Source organism: Patiria miniata, unplaced genomic scaffold (assembly GCF_015706575.1).
Source record: "Patiria miniata isolate m_02_andy unplaced genomic scaffold, ASM1570657v1 HiC_scaffold_20, whole genome shotgun sequence".
Taxonomy (NCBI): Eukaryota; Metazoa; Echinodermata; class Asteroidea; order Valvatida; family Asterinidae; genus Patiria; species Patiria miniata.
The window spans coordinates 5,065,472-5,089,433 of NW_024037059.1; the positions used below are offsets into that span (position 1 = coordinate 5,065,472).

Sequence of the window (23,962 nt, forward strand, 5' to 3'; positions counted from 1 at the left end):
ATCGTTTTACAACAAGAGGTCAGCAGTGTTTATTCCTCAGATGCAACCAATCGGAGTACACCGTTGGGCACCGTCATTCACCTGGGTCGCACACACCCAGATCGAGCACAATAAAAGGCATGGTGCAATCCTGGTGTATACCAGCCCGCACAGTGCTGAAGACTGAGCGTCTTGACCTTGTCCCGTCGCCTACAGATCCAGTTTAATATCTTGAACAGTGCCGCACCCGATATACACAACGCACTTGAACACAGACAGGCTGCGCAAGTTCAATCGGCAGGACATCTTTGCCCTCCATCATCATGGCGATTTTGCAGAGATGCTGCTGTTTTGACAATGTCCGAACTGGTTCCATCGCATCAGCAATATACACGCTGGTAAGTAGTGTGGATGACACATCGTGAATGTTTTCAAATCGTGACCATGCCCCAGCATGGAAACATTGTAGCGTACGCTATTGCTAGACTCTAGGGTCGCCATTTTCACTAGTGCAATCATAATAAAAATATGCATTTTGGTGTCACAGAAATACAGAGACATTAGCGGCCTATAAACAAGCGCGTTATACTAATACCCGTTATTCTTCCATCCAAGATACAATTTGCCATCAGGTCACATCCTTGTGACTTTATTACGCTTGCTGACTGAGTCTCATATTTTAATACGCGTACGTTTCCTTTCTCCGCAGATCTATGCCGCCATAGTTTTGGCGTATTCTGCATACAGCATTGCACAGTTGGCTGGTAAAATACCCTTTTCTGTTTTTCTGTGTGTGCGAGCATGTACAAATGTTTCCTTCCTCCACATGTGCGTGTCTACTACAATTTACGTTAACGACATTAACATATTTAAAACTGACAGCACTACAGTTAATTCCGATGTGCGGCATTTTAAAACACCCTTTCCAATTTTATGGGTGTGCAATCAAGCATGGAGGGAGGAAAAGACACGTGCAAGCATGCATGGAGGATTTTCCTTTCTCCGTGGTGCGTGTCTATACTACAATTTACATTCATGTTTAAACTGACAGCACTACAGGTTCCGCTGTGTGGTATTGCTGTTGTACTACATATTCTATTATTTTGGAAACCAACAATTGAAGCATCAAAGGCTTTGCAGCAGTAACAATTTGAGAAATATCTTCATACTCAACTAAATTCTTGCTACTGGAATTGCTTTGAAATATTCTTTAAAAAAATCAATAGGAGTTCTTACACATGTACATGTGTATATGATTTGTGGGAAGTCCTAATTATTTTATTACCATTAGTTGGGTCAATCATTGTTGAAATATTCAATGATAATTGTCTGGGCTGACACATGGTCACACGAGGCCTATTTTGAGGTATGGCAGACACAATAGCAGGAGCTGTTTGATTGGAGTAAAAGTTAAATATCAAATCGCAAAATGTTCTTCTGTATACTGATGGGGTATGTTACACCGGTTTCCAGTCCATCGTCGATTCTGAGTTTTTCTTACTTCGAATGAAGAGACCGGTACCGCCCAATTGAGTTTTGTATGCTAGTTAGAAATTAGAAATATATATATTCCCACAATGCAACAATATTCCCACAATTCAACGAGCTTTTGATACTCGTTTTTTTTGCGTACAGAAAACCACAGAACAATCCTTGGTCTATGGGAAAACGTAGCCTGAAATTTGGATGTCTCCATGTTTACATGCAAAGGGCTTCTATATACATGTCATGTGCTCTACTGGCATTGATGTATGCATGAAAACGTTATTTTCTCTATATGAACAGAACTATGTTTGTACGCACGCGCAAATGGTATCCAATCAAAACCTTATTTTATGGGATCATCAGGAACCACGCTTGAATGGACAGTTTTAAAGCGCAATGATCAGGTTATTGTGCTATAAGGTCTGGTATTATTGTGATAATTGTTTTATATATATTTTTTTAATTACCCAGGATGGTATTATGACTATCAAACCTCTCTATACTACATCGTGGACTGTTTCAGTCTGGCTTTCCTGGCCCTGATAGTAGTGGCCTCCATACTTGCCATTATAGGCGTCACACGGGTGAGTTGCATATTATTATTGGAACCCAATTTGGCGCACCTGCTGCTATGAAAATAAATATTTCTATGTGCTGACCAAAAATATGCGGACAGCCTGCCACGAGGAATTTACATACGCTATATTAGTTCCTTGCAGTTAATATTAGTTCCTGTACTAGTTAATACCTATCCCAACCCTATTCATACTGTGAAGAGATTAGATTAGATCTTGTCTTGTTTCAGTGTTAGGGGCTGGTTCTTCCACACTTTTATTCTGAAGCCCAAAACACACCTCGAGTGGCCTTTGGCCTTGTGATGGCTGATTTGCATTAAATTACAAATATATATATAGCAATTTTAGCAACGAACAATTTTTACTTTAACAGCAATGTTTACAGCGCCTTGAAAAAGTAAAATGTTGCATTTATTTCGATTTGGGTTTCAAACCATAGTGTGTTAATTTTTAAACGCTTAAAGGCGTTTATTTTGGACGCCTATATATACATGTAATACGTTTTTGTGTTAAAAAAATGTGCAATTGTCATACTTGTTTTAACTGGAACCAGGAATATATACATACGCTTTAGCAATTTTACCCGTGATCAATTTCTGCTTGGATTATGTTTACAGCGTCTTGAAAAAAAAATGTTGCGTTAATTTCGATTTGGGTTTCAAAAGTTAATGTCTTTATTTTAAAATGCTTGGAGACGTTTATTTTGGACGCCTGTATAATGCGTTTAAGTGTTAATTTGCAATTGTCAGTTTTTTTAATTGGAACGGTTGTGAAGAACACATTTTATAATTTTCAAAGACATTTTGACCTATTGGGCACCTGAAGGGACAAGATGGAAATTCCGTGACCGCGGAGAAGCTTAGAAATGCTGAGAAGAGGAGACTCTGCCATAATTTTTTTTAACACCTGTGATTCTTTGTATTAATTGGAATTGATTGTCTCGATGACAGGACCAGGCTGGATTTCTGCTGGTGTATATGATCGTGATGCCAATAGTGATCCTGATCCAGGTTGTTGAATGCATCTTGCTCATCGTGCAGATTGCCAGGGTGCGTATATAGTTCGGACTCTGCCCGTTGAGGAGTGACCACGTTGACAAATCAATCATTAAACTGCATTCATTAATACCTAAGACATATTACCCATTCCTATTGGTCGAGAGCCCGTCACGTGGCCGGCTTTAAACAGTTGACAAAGACCGGTTCGCTGGTATTAAACACTTTTCCAGTGTCACATGACATTTGGACTCTGTGAAACCCGGTGCCTTTTACCGTTTTAATGGTTGAACGTTCAGAATACTCACGTACACATGTGCAATTGACCTATCGCCGTTTGCGAGTTAATTACCCTAGCCGAAGGCGAGGGTGAATATCAGCATCCAGATTCCAACCGGTCTTAAACAGAGTATTTAATACCGGCCAAGCACACATTTATCCCCTTAATTATATCTATTACGTGACACTAGGGAATAGTGGCGAGTATGCCAAGTTTGTACATGACATACTACACCTTCCTTAATTCACATTATTTTGTGCTGTTCCCAGAGGACCAGCCTAATGTCTTCTTTGTACCTTTCTGGCTATAACTTGTTACTTAGTCGGGGCAGTGTTTTCGTATAGTGTCACGCCGTCACGCTAATAGGAAAGGTCCAAATCTGGCTAATTGTGACGGCCAGTTGCAGTCGATAGCCATTCTGAATCAATTGAACAAACTTTGTGTGTGAGTTCAGACCAGCTAAACTACAGGCTGGCCTGATATTGTTTTTTCAGGATGGTTTCTGACCGTTTTAACACATTCTAATTGCCGCTGCAGCAACCATCCAAGCAACATTTGCGTTGACGATAATAGTCGATTAACTGTTGATTGGGTCCTTTTGCTCACAATGTCTGAATAGGCTGGTGCTTACGGAGGTTACAGCGGTGTTGCTGTGTTGGTAGTTGCGCTGATCATCTATGCGCTGTTCACCATACTGGATGTGAGTACAGAACATAATGAGCATGTTCATATGTTATGTATCTTTTTGGAATTCTTCGTTTGATACCGTTAGCCTGATCGAACAGATTGTCACCATGCGTTCATTACGCATAACTCAAGTTTTAGTGTGGGATTTTAAAGTTGAAAATGTAATGTATATAAGTGCGTCATAGATTTAAGGTTGTTTTTTAAAGTTCATCACATACGAGAGTAAATCAATTATATCAAATATGAAGGTCACACAATGAAATATTATAGTGACATCAGTGATGGACAATGTTCTGAAGGATAAATTATTCATAACTTTCTCGACATTATTTGGTGCAGGTGTTTTGCTTCCTGTGCGTGGTGTCTCAGTACCAGGAACTGAGGGCTGGGCGTGGCCGTCTGCAGGACGTGATCGCCGCAAGGGTAAAAAAAACAACAACAAATTATTCTCCAATCTATTAATGTTTCTCATTGTTTAAAGGTAGAAGTGGTATACCTCTGTATATTTCAGTCGAGGTCCGATGTTAACATATTTGAACCGAAGTATCACGCTTTTTGCAAAGTGATGTTATTTGCCCTAATATATTTGAGCTTTTTGCAATCAATAATTTCGAAATGATGTGTTTCGTCTTTTGACAAAGTTGGACATCATTGACTAAACTATTACAAGTGAAATTTTACTTGTAATACATGGCGTTCTAATACACGTAGTTCCACCTCTTGAACTCCTGCAAGGAAGTATCATTCGAATGCTTAATTTATGTTGAGAATCAAACTTTTAAAACAAAATCTTTTTTTTCACAGGGCCAAGGCACAACTACCTTCATCACCACTACCCCTGCAGGCGGTGGAACTGTCGTGGTTGCGTCTCCAGGTGGCGCCCCACCACAGCAAGGGTACCCACCACAGCAAGGGTACCCACCACAGCAAGGGTACCCACCACAGCAAGGGTACCCTCCTCAGCAAGGGTACCCGCCCCAACAGGGGTACCCGCCCCAGCAAGGGTACCCGCCTTAGCAGGGATACCCTCCACAAGAAGGGCCGCCTGGGTATCCGGAGAAGGTGTAAGCGCGTGGGAATACGCGAAGGAATACTGAATATGAAACTGTGAAACTAAACATGGAAGTTCAGGTTTTGTTTTCACCTTTTCAACATATACTATTGTTAAATGCCGGCAGTTTAACGAAAACTTTAATATCCCGGCGCAGTTAGAATTAACAGGGCTTCTTATACCTCCGCCAATGAGGTTATGTTTTCATCGGATTTTTTTACTTTGTTGGTTCAACTTGGTTGGATGGATTTTCTATTAACAAAATAACTCAAAAAGTTATGGAGGGATTTGCATGAGGTGGTCCTTGGTACAAGTACAAATCGATTAGATTTTGGAAGTGATCCGGATCTGGGTCTGGATCCGGAATTTTTTTGTGAGAATTCTTCACCATAATAGGCGAGTATTTCTTTTCGGTGTACTGTCAATATGGCGGGGAATTGTTTAGCCTTGGCGGAGGTTTGCGCTCTCCAAGTGCTTTAACTTGGCTTTTTAGTGTATATTTAACCTATTTCAATTGTGGTATTTTATACATTTTAATTACTTCTAGTGATTTGTAGAACTTGCATGAAAATATTGCGGGAAAAGTCATAGCATTAGAATTAGTCATTCGGTTTATAAACGGTTTGATGACCCATATAATCTGCGAATATTAAGAAGCAATTCATTTTACTCGTTTTATTTAAGTAGCAAACATGTTTAACGAACATTTTTCTACTTCTAGTGATTTGTACAACTTGCATGAATTGTAGAAAAAAGTCACAGAAAAGAATAGTTTTCGGTTTATGAACGGTTTGATGGCCCTTATTATCAACTCATTTTACTCGTGTCATTACCGTGGCGTGTAAAGGATTCGTGCATATTATTTCCAAGGGTTGGTTGGGTTTTTTTTTTATATATTGATACTGTCATTGGGGAAAACATGCATTTTCACCGCAAATGAGTCAAATTGCATCAGGCAGTGCACCCAGCCCACTCGCAAACCAACCAACAATGTCATCCTCGAAAAACGGCGTTTGTTGTGAATAGACTTCTTGTATTAGTAGGAAATGTTTAGGTGTTTTTAGAATATTTACTTACGAATTTCCGTTGAAATCACAACGAAATGTGCTACAAATCGAAATTGCATGGATATGCAAACGCAGGTTTTTTTCTATTCTCCTATATGGCCAAGAAGTAATAATGTGCTCAACTATAAAACTACTTTCACTGGTGCTTTATACCACATAAGCTTGCGCAGCTTTTTGAATTTTTGTTTTTTTACAAGTACTGTTCTTGTTTATTATCAAAAATACGCATGGTTACATATACTATATGATAGATGTACAACAATAAATGTTTACTGAAATTCTTCACTGAATATACTTCCAGATATCGAATAGTGTCATTTTCACTGCTTCTGAGTGCAAGTCAAATATGCAAACGCAATTACGGTCAACGTTTATTTGCTTTAATGCAAAAGACTGCCTGTGAGTTCGCTACAAAATCCGTCAGTTGAAATGTCCAGCATATGTTAAATGAAAAACACAAATGGCTGGTCGAAGAGGCCTGGTTGATGGTGTGCGAACTAAATCCGATAGTGCCGTGGAAAAAGATGTACCCCGTGTTGGGGCTAAACCAGGCCCATTGTGTAGACCAGAAGCATGTGACTTCCAGTGAAAAGCCATACTGAATCGACTTAATAGAATTTTGTGCGTCTCGAGACCAGCTTTCCTAGGTTTGCTTTGCATTGATTTTGAAGTGAAGAGCTAGCAACACTAATAGACAGTCAAAGGAAACTTACAAAGGAAATTTCCATTGTTCCCAATGGCGTGACTAATGGCTGCATGACTTCCCATAACCTTTGTCCGAGCTGATTACCAGTGAACGATTTACCTGTAATTCCCGAATAGAAGTGTGATTTGAGGACTGTGAACTTGACAGATAGTAAGATTTCGAACGCCAAGTGTTGTCCGTGATTTGTTGCCCCCCCCCCCCCCCGCAGGATGGTCATTTATTAAAGTTCGAGGAGTGTTGCTGTGCGCGTAAACGACCATACAAAAGTAGGCTAGTATTTTTAGGGGGTTGTTTATTGAGAAGTTTGGACAATTTGTGTGATCCCCGGTTATCGACCACGATACCTTTTTTGGTTTCCACCTTATTGAAACGGGGAAAAAATAGGGAGTTCTTAGTATTTCTGAAATTGTACATTTGGCTATTTGACAGTGGCTTGCCGGCCTTAAATGGCAATGCGTAACCTCATATCAAACAGTTTTCCCACTTTTAGACATGACCCTATCGGTGCTTTACTTTGCAATCCAGCTTGGTCCCAGGTTTTGTTTACGACAGTCCTAGCACACAGTGTTCATTTTCTTTGTTACCAGAACTAACAGCGCAATAATTGTACAAAGGCATGATTTCAATGAACCTTTAGGGACGCTCCCGGATCTAAATCTATTTTATTCACGAATTGTGTATTAGTTTACCAAGTTCAAGTGGTTTGCTGTCGTGAACCATTTGTACAAGCCAGTACCACACATCCATTACAAGGGCCAAGGTTCACTGCATATAGTTAGTGTGAAGGAGTGGAATTCGCGCAGTTATTTTTCCTAAAGGCTGTGTCGTACAAGGACGTTTATTTAGCTACCATTCACAACATCATCATGGCGATTATTCAGAGATGCTGCTGTTTCGATAACGTCAGAAGTGGGTCTGCTGCGGCTGGAATATACTCGATTGTGAGTAGAAAACAATGCCATTAACCATCTGGGCCACGACGACCAAAAATTATCAAAAAGTGGAAATTTCGTTCCTCGTGACAGCTGAATCACTGCATGGCACAAGCACCGCCAAAACTTTGAGTGTGAACCTCACACACACCCTACCGGTGCACTTCGTGATTCTAAAAAAAAAAAGGCCCATAGTCTTACTTAGGTCTATACATTTTGATACTGGTAAAAAAAAGACCATTCCTCACAACATGTTCCCGGCTTTGTTGCACATTTGAAATGACAAGGCCGTATCGTAAATACCAGTATTTCATGAAACTTTTGGAGTTTCACTTTTTTTTTAACAAGGCTTAGGCCAAAAAAAAAAAATAAGTCGGTCTCTGGTCAGCGCGCGCGTCGATTTTAATCATGCGCGTCGATCTTTTTTTCTTCCAAAATGTTCCGCGGTAGCTCCAACAGCGCCCTCTATTTCCGCACCTCCTCATTTTTTTTTTTTACCAAAGAGCACCAAGGAATGAGAAATTGCACCAAGGCAAATGATCGAAAGCACCAAGGCAAATTATGGAGGACACCAATTTACATGAGGACACCAAAAAAGCAAAATAGTACCCCACCTTGTCTGTACAATCCAAGCTTGAAAAAAAAAAAAAAAAAGCCGCGTGGCCGCGTCAATTCCGGAACTTTGGTCTGACCAGAGACCGAATATTTTTTTTTTTTTTGGCCTTAGGCCTATAAACAAATTAATAAACGCATACGGTATATGCCGATTGGGGGATCGGTTACTGAAATTGGTAAAACAGAATTTATTTCATCGATAGCCGATTTATTTTCCCCTTCTACCTTTCTGACAGTCTGTCTACTATTTTGGCTCGGCCTACGTGTACGTCGTCTTAGGCGTCCAGACCCTTCTCGTGGCGCTTAATGTGAGTAGAATAATTGTGCGACACAAAATGTTCTTTGTCTTTTGTTTTGTTTTTATTTTTATTTTCTTTCAAATGTTATTATATTTATTTGGCAATTTATTAATTGGGTTTGACATTATCTTTCCGCACCATGGTGTCAAAAGGATTAAATGAGCACGTTCTTATTTATTTACTTATTATGTAGTGAACAAAAGTAAAATCACTTTACATTTACCACGGCCTGTAGAAAAAAAACTAGAAGTTTTTGTTTTGGGTGGACGTTTTTGTTGGCGGTGTTCTTTTCATTTTTAAAATTAGCCGATAAGTGCACGACAAGAATAACGTTTGTCTTTAATCTTACTGTTGTTGTAAAGATGTCCTGTTTTCTGACTGTGACGTCCCAATACCAGGAGCTGAGAGATGGCAGGGGAACAATTGATGATGTTAGAGGGGTAAGGATTTTGTTATAAGGATTGATTTTTAATTTTGGTGTTTGGTTTTTGTCTTTCTGTCTTTTTTCGTTTTCATTTTCGTTAATTTTTTTTCGTTTTCATCGTCCTGTTTATTTTTTCGTTTTCATTTTTTTTTTCTAATTTCATTTGCACTGCAATTGTTTTGCCAATGATGTCACAAATCAAACATTAGAGCAGACTTCATTACAAAAGTCTCCTTTACTACAACTCAGTTTTCGGTGGATTTTCTTTGCTAGCCAAATTTGCCGTTTCACGTTTCAATTGCAATATCTTTGTTCGATTTTCTCACAGCGTTAACTATATTTACGGTAAAAGAAAAGCAAAGATACACACAAAAATATATATTTGGTTTTTTTTCAAAAGGCAAACAAGTATACCTACAAAGAAAACTGTTATGCAGACGATTATGTCAAACGCTGATTGCATTTCGAGGCTCGATGCTAGATTAAAAAGAAAACTGTTTTTATGTTCATTGGGTTGCTGGGTTTTTTTTTCAGAGGACGACGAACACTAACCACCAACCCTTCGGTGGGATACTGGCTCAGCAAGCACAGGGTTTCCCCATGCAGGGACAACCTCCAAAGTAAAGGAGTCACCTATATTTATTATTGGCCTAACAGGATAGGGGATCACCGACAACAATGCGTCCATTGCGAATATGTAACTATTGAAGACTTATTACCTGGGCACATGAAACCGATATCATGAGTTGCTATTTCGCAAATGTTTATTCCTCAGATTCAACCAATCGGAGTACACCGTTAAGCAACGTCATTCACCTGGGTCTGCACACACCCAGTTCGAGCACAGTAAAAGGCATGGTGCAATCCTGGTGTCCAGCCCGCACCATGCTGAAGACTGAGCGTCTTGACATTGTTCCATCGCATACAGATCCAATATCTTGAACAGTGCCGCACCGATATACACAACGCACTTGAACACAGACAGGCTGCGCAAGCCGTGGCAGATCATCGTGTTCAATCGGCAGGACATCTTTGCGCTCCATCATCATGGCGATTTTGCAGAGATGCTGCTGTTTTGACAATGTCCGAACTGGTTCCATTGCATCAGCAATATACACGCTGGTAAGTAGCGTGGATGACACATCGTGAATTTTTTTAAACCGTGACCATGCCCCAGCATGGAAACATTGTAGCGTACGCTATTGCTAGACTCTAGGGTCGCCATTTTCACTAGTGCAATCATAATAATAATATGCATTTTGGTGTCACAGAAATACAGAGACATTAGCGGCCTATAAACAAGCGCGTTATACTAATACCCGTTAATCTTCCATCCAAGATACAATTTGCCATCAGGTCACATCCTTGTGACTTTATTACGCTTGCTGGCTGAGTCTCATATTTTAATACGCGTACGTTTCCTTTCTCCGCAGATCTATGCCGCCATAGTTTTGGCGTATTCTGCATACAACATTGCACAAATCGCTGGTAAAATACCCTTTCCAATTTGTCTGTGTGTGCGAGCATGTGCAAATGTTTCCTTCCTCCACATGTGCGTGTCTACTACAATTTACATTAACGACATTAACATATTTAAAATTGACAGCACTACAGTTAATTCCGATGTGCGGTATTTTAAAACACCCTTTCCTATTTTCTGGGTGTGCAATCAAGCATGGAGGGAGGAAATGACACGTGCAAGCATGCATGGAGGAAATGTTTTCCTTTCTCCGTGGTGCGTGTCTATACTACAATTTACATTCATGTTTAAAATATGTTTTAAAGTGACAGCACTACAGGTTCCGCTGTGTGGTATTGCTGTTGTACTACATATTCTATTATTTTGGAAACCAACATTGAAGCATCAAAGGCTTTACAGCAGTAACTATTTGAGAAATATCTTCATACTCAACCAAATTCTTGCTACTGGAATTGCTTTGAAATATACTTAAAAAAATCAATAGGAGTCTTTACACATGTACATGTGTATATGATTTGTGGGAAGTCCTAATTATTTTATTACCATTAGTTGGGTTTTTTCGACCAAATAAGGTCTATCATTGTTGAAATATTCAATGATTATTGTCTGGGCTGACACGTGGTCACACGAGGCCTATTTTGAGGTATGACAGACACAATAGCAGGAGCTGTTTGATTGGAGTAAAAGTTAAATATCAAATCGCAAAATGTTCTTCTGTACTGATGGGGTATGTTACACTGGTTTCCAGTCCATCATCGATTATGAGTTTTTCTGACTTCGAATGAAGAGACCGGTACCGCCCAATTGAGTTTTGTATGCTAGTTAGAAATTAGAAATATATATATTCCCACAATGCAACGATATTCCCACAATTCAACGAGCTTTTGATACTCGGTTTCTTGCATACAGAAAACCATAGAGCAATCCTTGGTCTATGGGAAAACGTATAGCCTGAAATTTGCATGTCTTCATGATTACATTAACGATCTTGCGCTCTCGATTAATTGTTCCATGCTAAGGGCTTCTATATACATGTCATGTGCTTTACTGGCATCCATGTATGCATGAAAACGTAATTTTCTCTATATGAACAGAACTATGTTATACGCACGCGCAAATGGTATCCAATCAAAAGCTTCATTTTATGGGACCAGGAAGCGTAATTTTTTTCCTAGGAGGGTTAGGGGCAATGTCATGAATAATTCAGTTTTTCCTTTGAATCATTGCAAGACCTAGGTTCTCGTTCTATTTTCCCCTTAATTTAAAATTATCTCAGTGATAAATTTGGAGAAGAAAAATAGCTGATGAAAATGAGCAGCGACGACGTGGATTCGAACCAGGGATCTTTGTATCCATAAGCTCATCTCGCTATCCACTAGGCTACTGTGTGCATGGTAGCTCGACGACAACCGTTCTTTAAAATGCTCTAATGTATTGTAACTAGTTGAGTATTACTAACAACAATGCTGTTGATGTCATTGTCCGTTCTCATGGATAAACATAATTTTCCCATCGACACTACTGAATTATTCATGACATTGCCCCTAACCCTCCTAGGAATAAAAATTACGCGACCAGGAACCACGCTTGAATGGACAATGATCAGGTTATTGTACTATAAGAACTGGTATTATTGTGATGATTGTTTTAAATATTTGTTTTTTAATTAACCAGGGCCGTATTACTATGAAACCTCTCCATACTTCATCGTGCACTGTTTCTTTCTGGCTTTCCTGGCCCTGATAGTAGTGGCCTCCATACTTGCCATTATAGGCGTCACACGGGTGAGTTGCATTTTATTATTGGAACCCAATTTGGCGCACCTGCTGCTATGAAAATAAATATTTCTATGTGCTGATCAAAAATATGCGGACAGCCTGCCACGAGGAATTTACATACACTAAATTAGTTCCTTGCAGTTAATATTTGTTCCTGTACTAGTTAATACCTATCCCAACCCTATTCATACTGTGAAGAGATTAGATTAGATATTGTCTTGTTTCAGTGTTAGGGGCTGGTTCTTCCACACTTTCCTCTGAAGCCCAAAACACACCTCGAGTTGCCTTTGGCCGTGTGATGGCTGATTTGCATTAAATAATATATATATAGCAATTTTAGCAACGAACAATTTTTACTTTAACAGCAATGTTTACAGTGCCTTGAAAACAATAAAATGTTGCATTTGTTTCGATTTGGGTTTCAAACCATAGTGTGTCAATTTTTAAACGCCTAAAGGCCTTCTATTTTGGACACCTTTATAATGTTATACGTTTTTGTGTTAAAAAAATGTGCAATTGACATGCTTGTTTTTACTGGAACCAGGAATATACATACGCTTTAGCAATTTTACCCGTGACCAATTTCTGCTTGGATTATGTTTACAGCGTATTGAAAAAAAAATGTTGCGTTAATTTCGATTTGGGTTTCAAAAGTTAATGTCTTTATTTTAAAATGCTTGGAGACGTTTATTTTGGACGCCTGTATAATGCGTTTTGGTGATATTTTGCAATTGTCACGCTTTTTTTTATTGGAAAGGTTGTGAAGACCACATTTTATAATTTTCAAAGACATTTTTGACCCATTGGGCACCTGAAGGGACAAGATGGAAATTCCGTGACCGTGGAGACTCTGCCATAAGTTTTTTTTTTAACACCTGTGATTCTTTGTATTAATTGGAATTGATTGTCTCAATGACAGGACCAGGCCGGATTTCTGCTGGTGTATATTATCGTGATGCCAATACTGATCCTGATCCAGGTTGTCGAATGCATCTTGCTCATCGTCACGATTGCCGGGGTGCGTATATAGCAAAGTTCGGACTCTGCCCGTTGAGGAGTGACAGCGTTGACAAATCAATCATATACTGCATTCATGAATACTTAAGACAGATTACCCTTTCCTATTGGTCGAGAGCCCGTCACGTGGCCGGCTTTAAACAGGTGACAAAGACCGGGTGGCTGGTCTAACACACTTTTCCAGTATCACATGACATTTGGACTCCGTGAAACCCAGTGCCTTTTACCGTTTTATTGGTTGAACGTTCAGAATCCTCACGTAGACATACGCAATTGACCTATCGCCGTCTGCGAGTTAATTACCCTAGCCGAAGGCGAGGGTAAATATCAGCACCCAGATTCCAACCGGTCTCAAACAGAGTGTTTAATACCGGCTGTCGATGTATCTCAGATCGCAAGTTGTAGACTCACAGTACATGTATTTCACTGAAGTGTCAAGTATTTATTTGACGTGCTCCTTTAATCCAAATTCTTGGATCCAAAATCTTTGTAATAGCCACCTTCTATGAATCACTCCTTACTCCTTTAATACTCCATGTTATAACTCACTCAATGTTTTAGCTCACTCCGTGAAAACTCCATGCCTCTGAGTCTTAAAATTTGACTGAATTTAATGACTGTAATTTCTGAGACACAACGCGTGATGAACTTATGTGTGGTGAAACTTCTGATCGCTTGAGGGCGCTATAACGAAGTACCGTCATCAGTTACACCGGCCAAGCACACATTTATTCAAGTATGACATAGGCCTACTACACTTTCCTTAATTGACATTTGTGCTGTTCCCAGAGGCCCAGCCTAGTGTCTTCTTTGTACCTTTCTGGCTATAACTTGTTACTTAGTCGGGGCAGTGTTTTCGTATAGTGTCACGCCGTCACGCTAATAGGAAAGGTCCAAATCTGGCTAATTGTGACGGCCAGCTGCAGTCGATAGCAATTCTGAATCAATTGAACAAACTTTGTGTGTGAGTTCAGACCAGCTAAACTACAGGCTGGCCTGATATTGTTTTTCATGATGGTTTCTGACCGTTTTAAAACATTCTAATTGCCGCTGCAGCAACCATCCAAGCAACATTTGCGTTGACGATAATAGTCGATTAACAGTGTTGATTGTGTCCTTTTGCTCACAATGTCTGAATAGGCTAGTATTAACGGAAGTTACGGCAGTGTTGCTGGGTTGGTAGTTGCGCTGATCATCTATGCGCTGTTCACCATACTGGATGTGAGTACAGAACATAATGAGCATGTTCATATGTTATGTAACTTGTTTGAAAGTCTTCGTTTGATACCATTAGCGTGATCGAACACATTGTCACCATGCGTTCATTACGCATAACTCAAGTTTTAGTGTGGGATTTTTAAAGTTGAAAATGTAATGTATATTTATAAAGTGCGTCATATATATAAGGTTGTTTTTAAAGCTCATCACATACGAGAGTAAATCAATTATATCAAATATGAAGGTCACACAATGAAATGTTATAGTGACATCAGTGATTGACAATGTTGTGAAGGATAAATTATTAATAACTTTCTCGACATTATTTGGTGCAGGTGTTTTGCTTCCTGTGCGTGGTGTCTCAGTACCAGGAACTGAGGGCTGGGCGTGGCCGTCTGCAGGACGTGGTCGCCGCAAGGGTAAAAAAAACCAAATTATTCTCCAATCTATTAATGTTTCTCATTGTTTAAAGGTAGAAGTGGTATACCTCTGTATATTTCAGTCGAGGTCCGATGTTAACATATTTGAACCGAAGTATCACGCTTTTTGCAAAGTGATGTTATTTGCCCTAATATATTTGAGCTTTTTGCAATCAATAATTTCGAAATGATGTGTTTCGTCTTTTGACAAAGTTGGACATCGTTGACTAAACTATTACAAGTGAAATTTTAAATGTAATACATGGCGTTCTAATACACGTAGTTCCACCTCTTGAACTCCTGCAAGGAAGTATCGTTCGAATGCTTAATTTATGTTGAGAATCAAACTTTAAAAACAAAATCTTTTTTTTCACAGGGCCAAGGCACAACTACCTTCATCACCACTACCCCTGCAGGCGGTGGAACTGTCGTGGTTGCGTCTCCAGGTGGCGCCCCACCGCAGGGATACCCACCACAGCAAGGGTACCCTCCCCAGCAAGGGTACCCGCCCCAACAGGGGTACCCGCCCCAGCAAGGGTACCCGCCTCAGCAGGGATACCCTCCACAAGAAGGGTCGCCTGGGTATCCGGAGAAGGTGTAAGCGTGTGGAAATACGCGAAGGAATACTGAATATGAAACTGTGAAACTAAACATGGAAGTTCAGGTTTCGTTTTCACCTTTTCAACATATACTATTGTTAAATGCCGGCAGTTTAACGAAAACAGTAATATCCCGGCGCAATTAGAATTAACAGTGCTTCTTATGCCTCCGCCAAGGAGGTTATGTTTTCATCGGATTTTGTTACTTTGTTGGTTCAACTTGGTTAGATGGTTTTTCTATTAACAAGATAACTCAAAAAGTTATGGAGGGATTTACATGACATTTTTTTTAGGGGTGGTCCTTGGTACAAGTACAAATCGATTAGATTTTGGAAGTGATCCGGATCTGGGTCTGGATCCGGAATTTTTTATAAGGATTCTTCACCATATATATGCAAGTATTTCTTTTGGGTGTACTGACAATATGGCGGGGAATTGTTTAGCCTTGGTGGAGGTTTGCGCTCTCTAAGTGCTTTAACTTGGCTTTTTAGTGTATATTTAACCTATTTCAACTGTGGTAATTTGTACATTTTGATTACTTCTAGTGATTTGTAGAACTTGCATGAAAATATTGCGGGAAAAGTCATAGCATTAGAATTAGTCATTCAGTTCATAAACGGTTTGATGACCCATATAATCTGCGAATTTTAAGAAGCAATTTATTTTAATCATTTTAGCAAACATGTTTAATGAACATTTTTCTACTTCTAGTGATTTGTAGAACTTGCATGAATTGTAGAAAAGTCACAGAAAAGAAAAGTGTTCGGTTTTTGAACGGTTTGATGGCCCTTATTATCAACTCATTTTACTCTTGTCATTACATGGCGTGTAGAGGATTCGTGCCTATTATTTCCAAAGGTTGGTTGGTCTGTTTTTCATATTGATACTGTCATTGGGGAAAACATGCATTTTCACTGCAAATGAGTCAAACTGCATCAGGCAGAGCACCCAGCCCACTCGCAGACCAACCAACAATGTCATCCTCAAAAAACGGCGTTTGTTGTGAATAGACTTCTTATATTTAGTAGGAAGTGTTTAGGTATTTTTAGAATATTTAATTACGAACTTCCATTGAAATCAAATTAAAATGTGCTACAAATCGAAATTGCATGGATATGCAAACGCAGGGTTTTTATTCTCCTATATGGCCCAGAAGTAATAATATGCTCAACTATAAAACTACTTTCACTGGTGCTTTATACCACCTAAGCTTGTGCAGCTTTTTGAATTTTTGTTTTTTACAAGTACTGTTCTTGTTTATTATCAAAACTATGCATGGTTACATATACTATATGATAGATGTACAACAATAAATGTTTACTGAAATTCTTAACTGAATATACTTCCAGATATCGAATAGTGTCAATTTCACTGCTTCTGAGTGCAAGTCAAAATTCAAACGCAATTACGGTCAACGTTTATTTGCTTTAATGCAAAAGACTGCCTGTGAGTTCGCTACAAAATCCGTCAGTTGAAATGTCCAGCATATGTTAAATGAAAAACACAAATGGCTGGTCCAAGAGGCCTGGTTGATGGCATGCGAACTGAGTCTGATAGTGCCGTGGAAAAAGATGTACCCCGTGTTGGGGCTAAACCAGGCCCATTGTGTAGACCAGAAGCATGTAAAAACTTCCAGTAAACAGCCATTCTGAATAGATTGAATAGAATTTTGTGCGTCTCGAGACCAGCTTTCCTAGCCTTGCTTTGCATTGATTTTGAAGTGAAGAGCTAGCAACGCTAACGCGGACAGTCAAAGGAAACTTACAAAGGAAATTTCCATTGTTCCCAACGGCGTGACTAATGGATGCGTGACTTCCAATAACCTTTGTCCGAGCTGATTACCAGTGAACGATTTACCTTTAATTCCCGAATAGTAGTGTGATTTGAGGACTGTGAACTTGACAGATAGTAAGATTTCGAACGCCAAGTGTTGTCCGTGATTTGTTGCCAACCCCCCCCCCCCCTCCCTCCCTCCCCCAGGATGGTCATTTATTAAATTTATTTATTTAAAGTTCGAGGAGTGTTGCTCTGCGCGTAAACGACCATACAAAAATATGCTAGTATAATTTCAGGGGGTTGTTTATAGAGAAGTTTGGACAATTTGCGTGATCCCCGGTTATCGACCACGATGCCTTTTTTGGTTTCCACCTTATTGAACAGGGAGTTCTTAGTATTTCTGAAATAATACATTTGGCTATTTGACAGTGGCTTGCCGGCCTTTAATGGCAATGCGTAACCTCGTATCAAACAGTTTTCCCACTTTTAGACATGACGCTATCGGTGCTTTACTTTGAAATCCAGCTTGGTCCAAGGTTTTTTTTACGACAGTCCTAGCACACAATGTTCCTTTTCTTTTCTTTGTTACCGGAACTAACAGCGCAATAATTGTACAAAGGCATGATTTCAATGAACCTTTAGGGACGCTCCCGGATCTAGCCTAAATCTATTTTATTCACGAATTGTGTATTAGTTTACCAAGTTCAAGTGGTTTGCTGTCGTGAACCATTTGTACAAGCCAGTACCACACACCCGTTACAAGGGCCAAGGTTCACTGCATATAGTTAGTGTGAAGGAGTTGAATTCGCGCAGTCATTTTTCCTAAAGGCTGTGTCGTACGAGGAAGTTTATTTAGCTACCATTCACAACATCATCATGGCAATTATTCAGAGATGCTGCTGTTTCGATAACGTCAGAAGTGGGTCTGCTGCGGCTGGAATATACTCGATTGTGAGTAGAAAACAATGCCATTAAGCATCTGGGCCACGACGACCAAAAATTATCAAAAAGTGGAAATTTCGTTCCTCGTGACAGCTGAATCACTGCATGGCACAAGCACCTCCAAAACTTTGAATGTGAACCTCACACACACCCGACCGGTGCACTTAGTGATTCTAAAAAACAAAGGCCCATAGTCTTACTTAGGTCTATACATTTTGATACTAGTAAAAAAAAAAGACTATTACTTACAACATGTTCCCGGCTTTGTTGCACATTTGAAATGACAAGGCCGTATCGTAAATACCAGTATTTCATGATGACACGACTGACGATAGCACTTGATAAAAAGTGTACCACTATGACTAAGTGGAAACATTGAAATCCCGACAGATAATCTTGTCGACGCCTCTGATGTTTGTTAGCTGACTTTTGACAAAAGTCGACATCTAAAAGAAATTATTGTCGTCATGCTAAAAAGATATTCTCAGAATCTCGACATCATCCCGTGATGGTATAAGTAATAAATCAGTATGTCAGCACTATACCTTCTTACGTCTTATGAGGAAATTTCCCTCTGTGTTTCATGTTTTACCATATGATTATGAGTTTTTACGAGTAGGGGCTTGGGCCATCTTGGGCCACATACTGTTCAGTGTCTATATCCTGAATGATATATGAATCAGTTTCATTTGTCATACAGCTTCCACATAGATATTCCGTCTCGAATACGAAGGCACTGCATTTACAAACGTTCCGCTCACCATTTTAAAAGAATAACAGGCGTAGCCAAACCCCCAGACTGCAAATGAACAAGCTTACAAAAGTTGAACGTGATCTTATGACAAGGTTGTAAGAATGCATGCTGCATTTGCTATTTGTGTTTCAGATCTATTCCTTTATAGCCGTGGGATTTGCAGGATGGACGATGTGGAGATACAAGCATCAGTATGGTAGGAAAACTTGCCATTTCGGGTATTTAATTTTATAACATTTACATCCAATCAAAAGCAAGGGTAACAATTCACGAGAACAATATCGCAACAACTCTGAACGTATAACATTTGAATAGGCGGTATAACATGGCTTTTCTCGTCATCAAATATTTTGAAATTTTTAAACATGAGCTAGGCTATAGGTTTTACAGTTATCATTCATTTTCTTTGCGATGTTGGATTTCAAGTTATGGATGTTGAATTTTGTTTAACAACTTGACAAATTCATTAAAGTTCGAGGAGTGTTGCTCTGCGCGTAAACGACCATACAAAAATAGGTTGTAGGGGTTGTTTAGAAGTTTGGACAATTTGCGTGATCCCCGGTTATCGACCTCGATGCCTTTTTTGGTTTCCACCTTATGGAAACCGGGAAAAAATAGGGAGTTCTTAGTATTTCTGAAATTATACATTTGGCTATTTGACAGTGGCTTGCCGGCCTTAAATGGCAATGCGTAACCTCATATCAAACAGTTTTCCCACTTTTAGACATGACGCTATCGGTGCTTTACTTTGCAATCCAGCTTGGTCCCAGGTTTTGTTTACGACAGTCCTAGCACACAGTGTTCCTTTTCTTTGTTACCGGAACTAACAGCGCAATAATTGTACAAAGGCATGATTTCAACGAACCTTAAGGGACGATCCCGGATCTAAATATATTTTTATTCACGAATTGTGTATTAGTTTACCAAGTTCAAGTGGTTTGCTGTCGTGAACCATTTGTATAAGCTTTTGTTTAACAAGGAAATAACATTAGATGTTGAGTACCACCCGATGCACTGATAATGCATGCATTCCAACTATTTCAAATAGTTGAGTTGTATGATATATACATTTATAGCAATACACTTTTAATGAACCATCTCCTTAATGTCATTATGTGCTTTGTATAACACTGACTTAAAGTCAACCCGTCAATTTTTAAGAAGATGTTTACATTCGCAATTAAAAAAATCATTATCCGTTACCAAACTTTTAATGACTCAACTCTATACTGTTTAATTGGTTTTCATTTTTTTTTTATACTATGCAATAGGTATTTCTGCCGATAGTTACATTACGGTCTGCATTGAGACTGCTTTGCTGGGCCTGATTTTCCTCACTTCCATTGCGCTTCTTGTGGGGGTTTCAAAGGTGAGCTTCTTGCGAGTTACCCTTACGGCCATGCTGACTGTTACATTTTTGACATTTGACATTTTTACTGATGACTCAAGAGTTTGTATGTAACAGCCTGATTGGTTTACAGGGTGTCTGTTGGAACTACTTTGGGTTTTTTTGGTCAGCCTAATCATGAAACGATAATATTGAAACGATAATCCATTTTCCGTATACTATAGGACAGGTAAAAAGTTAGACGCCTATTTTCAAATTGTTTAATTCTAGTTAGAATTGCCACACTGCCCTGTGCCGATGTCGATGATAAAAATTATTATATTATTATCTGTATTTATTTATTGTGTTTCAACAGGACAAGCGTGGATATCTCCTGCCGTACATGATTGTGATGCCGGCGATGATACTTCTCGAGTGCGCCTTGCTCATTTTATCAATCTATTACTTGGCCCACGTACGTACTATCTTCACTTATGACAATACTTATCAGCTTTTTCTCATTACATTATATTTCCAACTGTATCGACCCATTCGCCATCTTAACGGCGATTTCACGATGTGTATATATCTTTACAATCTCCTGCTGGAAAACATGCTAGCACACATGTATACCTGACCATACCAGTATGGCCAACATTAGCTCCATTTAGTCGTGTATAGTGTCATTCGTGACCACGTAGCCAAACATTACCGTTAGTACTTTTACATGATGATGTATCATTGTTAAAAATATATCACTTTAGAGATAAAATAATCATACGAAGATCAATTCAACCTTTTAGCTTATCTAAAATTAACTTTTTGCTGCTCTCTTCCAAAAATAGCCCAACTACTACGTAGCAGACGCTGTGGCGTATGGCGTAAGCGTCGGTCTTACGGTGCTATTCACGTTGATGGATGTAAGTATGATAGGCCTATACATATTTTCAAGCAATAATATTGGCAATAATGAAAGTCGAACCACAAGTATTTGCAACACAGGAAAATATCATGATACAATGGTTGGCTGTGTTCAAGCGCACCTCTCTCCTCAAATAAACCGAATTGGTGGCTCTTACCTTGGTCCGGAAAGATCCGGCACAGTTGACCGTTAGACCATAGAGCAAGGAACAGATTGCAAAGATCTATGGAGAAGAAAGTTAGAGGAAGAATATAAACGTTCGTAATAATTCATGACTTAAGCTACGCCAAAGAAAAGACGAACAGAGAAAGAGGCATGAGACTCATGCCCCCCCCCCAAAAAAAAAAGTGGGGCATGCCGCACGTTTCCGGGTTGCGACATAATGTAACCTTATCAGCATGCCCGAGGGTAGGCCTTCAGTGGAAATTTAAACACTTGGCGGACATTTCAGGCACTGAGGGGGCGTATTGCTAAGCGTCAAGATGTTACGTTTTCGTCGAAATAATCAGATACATTTTTGTTTTCATGTGACATACATGTAGGTTATTTGCTTTTTGTGTGTGGTGTCCCAGTACCAGGAGCTGAGAGATGGACGAGGCCGTTTAGAGGACGTGATGGCTGCAAGGGTAAACATTGCTTGTAATTGTAATTCAAAACTTGTAGATTTACTGCTAGTACTCTGCAGATATATGAATCAAACTTTACAATTTATTTGATGGCAGTCCCTCGTCCTCGCCTGTTAAAGCTTGTACTGTTCCCACTCTCTTATAACAGGAATAAATAACTAAGCGTTGTTGCTCAAAGTCTTGTCAAAATGTTGGTCAAATTAATTATCAATTGCTACGCTAATTGGGAAAAATATTACCCAAATTTGGTAAATTATTAAGTTAAGTTTTAAGTTTTCAATATATATAATTTTATGTAATTTCATACCAGTGGTTCGGTGGAATGATACTGCCAACCATTTTAAACCTTTTTTTTTAAGTGCATTTCTATTTATTTGTTCGGGGTTTTTTTCCAAATCAAATGTTGGGTTTTCCTTTTTTTCGCAGCGCCATATCAACATTATCACTACCACTACCCCTGGCCTTGGAGGCGCTGTCATCGTCTCGCCATCAACACAGGGCTACCCTCAACCAGGCTACCCACCCCAGTCTAACTACCCTCCTCAGCAAAGTTACCCACCCCCGCAGGGGTACCAACCCCAGCAGGGGTACCCAGCCCAACAGGGGTACCCAGCCCAACAGGGTTACACAGCCCAACCCGGTTACCCTCCTCAACAGAAGGCGTGCTCGGGCGAACCTCCGGGGTATACACTTGCGGTCGAAAACCCACCACCTTACTCTGAGAAAGAGGCGCCCTAAAGAACTGTACACACGGCTCTCAGCAGGGGCCGATTTCATCGAGCTGCCATAACTATTAATAGAAATTTGCTAAGCACAGACAATAAAGTGCTTTGGTTAATAATTGTATTAGCTCACAAAATTATGATATTGCTTGTAAACATGCAGTTCTCAGATATTTTATAGCGGATAAGCTATAGTTTTTGCTCAGCAGCTGGGCTATAGGCCTAGCTACCCAACTTGGCAATTCGGAATTTACAGATTTCACGCACGAAACCTAGTAATCAGTATGTTATGACACCCTTTTCAATTGAAAATTCACGTAAGTTATTTTGAGTTTAATGTGATAGGTTGTGTTTGGTAATTAATAATACTATTTTTAATTGGAACTAGGCTTCCAGTTTTTACTGGCATCAGCAGAGCCAATTACATTTACTTTTGCAAACTATTTTTTCGATTTTCAAAAGGTGGGTTGTAACTTTAGTAGCATGTTCACCTCAATCGTTTAGTTTTGTATCAAATTATTAGTTCATTGTTCTGTAAATGGGTCAATTCTATATATATTTTTTATAAATTAATTAATGGCATTTTTTGTGGATGGAGTAAAAATCTTTAACCTGGGCATTCCTACACAGCTATTTAAATTATTGCGACTGCTTGACGAGATTTAACCAGTTTTAGGCTTTTACATAATATGTTTTCAATAAAGGTGATAATACAGCATTTGAAAGGCAAATCGTATTGAGTCCTCACTCACAAATTTCAGGATAAGTGTCCATGTTTAAGGATATGACGTTGTGTTTTTCAGTAACTGTATGCTTTGTCTGAAAATACAAAAGTGATCTTCTTTGGAATTGTAAAACAAAGTGTCTTCGTGTTAGAAACGGAGAGGCCATTTGACAGTTGCTTGTCGGACCTTTTTATGAGAATGTGCAACCTCAGAATAAATACTTTCCCTCGGTTAATGTTTCGAGAAGTGTTGCTCTGCGTAAAAGACCATTCAGAAATAAGCTAGTATTTTAGGGGGGTTATTTTTTTTAAGGGAAGTTTTGCCAATTTGTATAATCATTTGTCGGTAGGCCACGTTGCCTTTTCGGGCATTTGACGGTGTCTCAATGGGCCTTTTTATGGGAAGACGCAACCTTAGTTAATAGTTTCCCACTTGCAGACATAACGCTATAGATGCTTTACTTTTCAATAAACCTTGGTACCAGTTTCGTAATACAACAGTCCTAGCACACAATGTTTCTCTCTTTTGTTACCGGAACTAACAGTGCAATACGTGTATAAAT

The 23,962-nt window shown here is 39.3% G+C and overlaps 2 protein-coding genes across 2 annotated transcripts; both read left to right on the forward strand.

Moving 5' to 3' along the window:
• LOC119727496 lies at positions 1-6,413 on the forward strand. Its single transcript, XM_038199383.1, has 7 exons — positions 1-377; positions 689-743; positions 1,936-2,048; positions 2,990-3,088; positions 3,934-4,014; positions 4,341-4,424; positions 4,806-6,413. Exons 1-7 carry the CDS (start codon positions 303-305, stop codon positions 5,016-5,018), a joined length of 720 nt encoding a protein of 239 aa, XP_038055311.1. The 5' UTR covers positions 1-302; the 3' UTR covers positions 5,019-6,413.
• Positions 6,414-9,954: 3,541 nt separating this feature from the next.
• Positions 9,955-23,876, forward strand: LOC119727261. Its single transcript, XM_038199120.1, has 14 exons — positions 9,955-10,217; positions 10,529-10,583; positions 12,250-12,359; positions 13,273-13,371; positions 14,511-14,591; positions 14,924-15,007; positions 15,384-15,602; positions 18,172-18,333; positions 19,211-19,274; positions 20,350-20,447; positions 20,782-20,880; positions 21,251-21,325; positions 21,870-21,953; positions 22,380-23,876. The coding sequence occupies exons 1-14, from the start codon at positions 10,143-10,145 to the stop codon at positions 22,689-22,691; spliced, it is 1,617 nt and encodes a 538-aa protein (XP_038055048.1). The 5' UTR covers positions 9,955-10,142; the 3' UTR covers positions 22,692-23,876.
• Positions 23,877-23,962: the final 86 nt, after the last annotated feature.

Bases quoted from the DNA above. Each gene is read 5' to 3' on its own strand.
- LOC119727496 (XM_038199383.1), top strand. From the start codon at position 303: ATGGCGATTTTGCAGAGATGCTGCTGTTTTGACAATGTCCGAACTGGT. The intron at 2,049-2,989 runs GTGAGTTGCATA...TCTCGATGACAG, and splicing joins CCATTATAGGCGTCACACGG to GACCAGGCTGGATTTCTGCT. The intron at 4,015-4,340 runs GTGAGTACAGAA...TATTTGGTGCAG, and splicing joins CGCTGTTCACCATACTGGAT to GTGTTTTGCTTCCTGTGCGT.
- LOC119727261 (XM_038199120.1), top strand. From the start codon at position 10,143: ATGGCGATTTTGCAGAGATGCTGCTGTTTTGACAATGTCCGAACTGGT. The intron at 12,360-13,272 runs GTGAGTTGCATT...TCTCAATGACAG, and splicing joins CCATTATAGGCGTCACACGG to GACCAGGCCGGATTTCTGCT. The intron at 21,326-21,869 runs GTAAGTATGATA...ACATACATGTAG, and splicing joins TGCTATTCACGTTGATGGAT to GTTATTTGCTTTTTGTGTGT.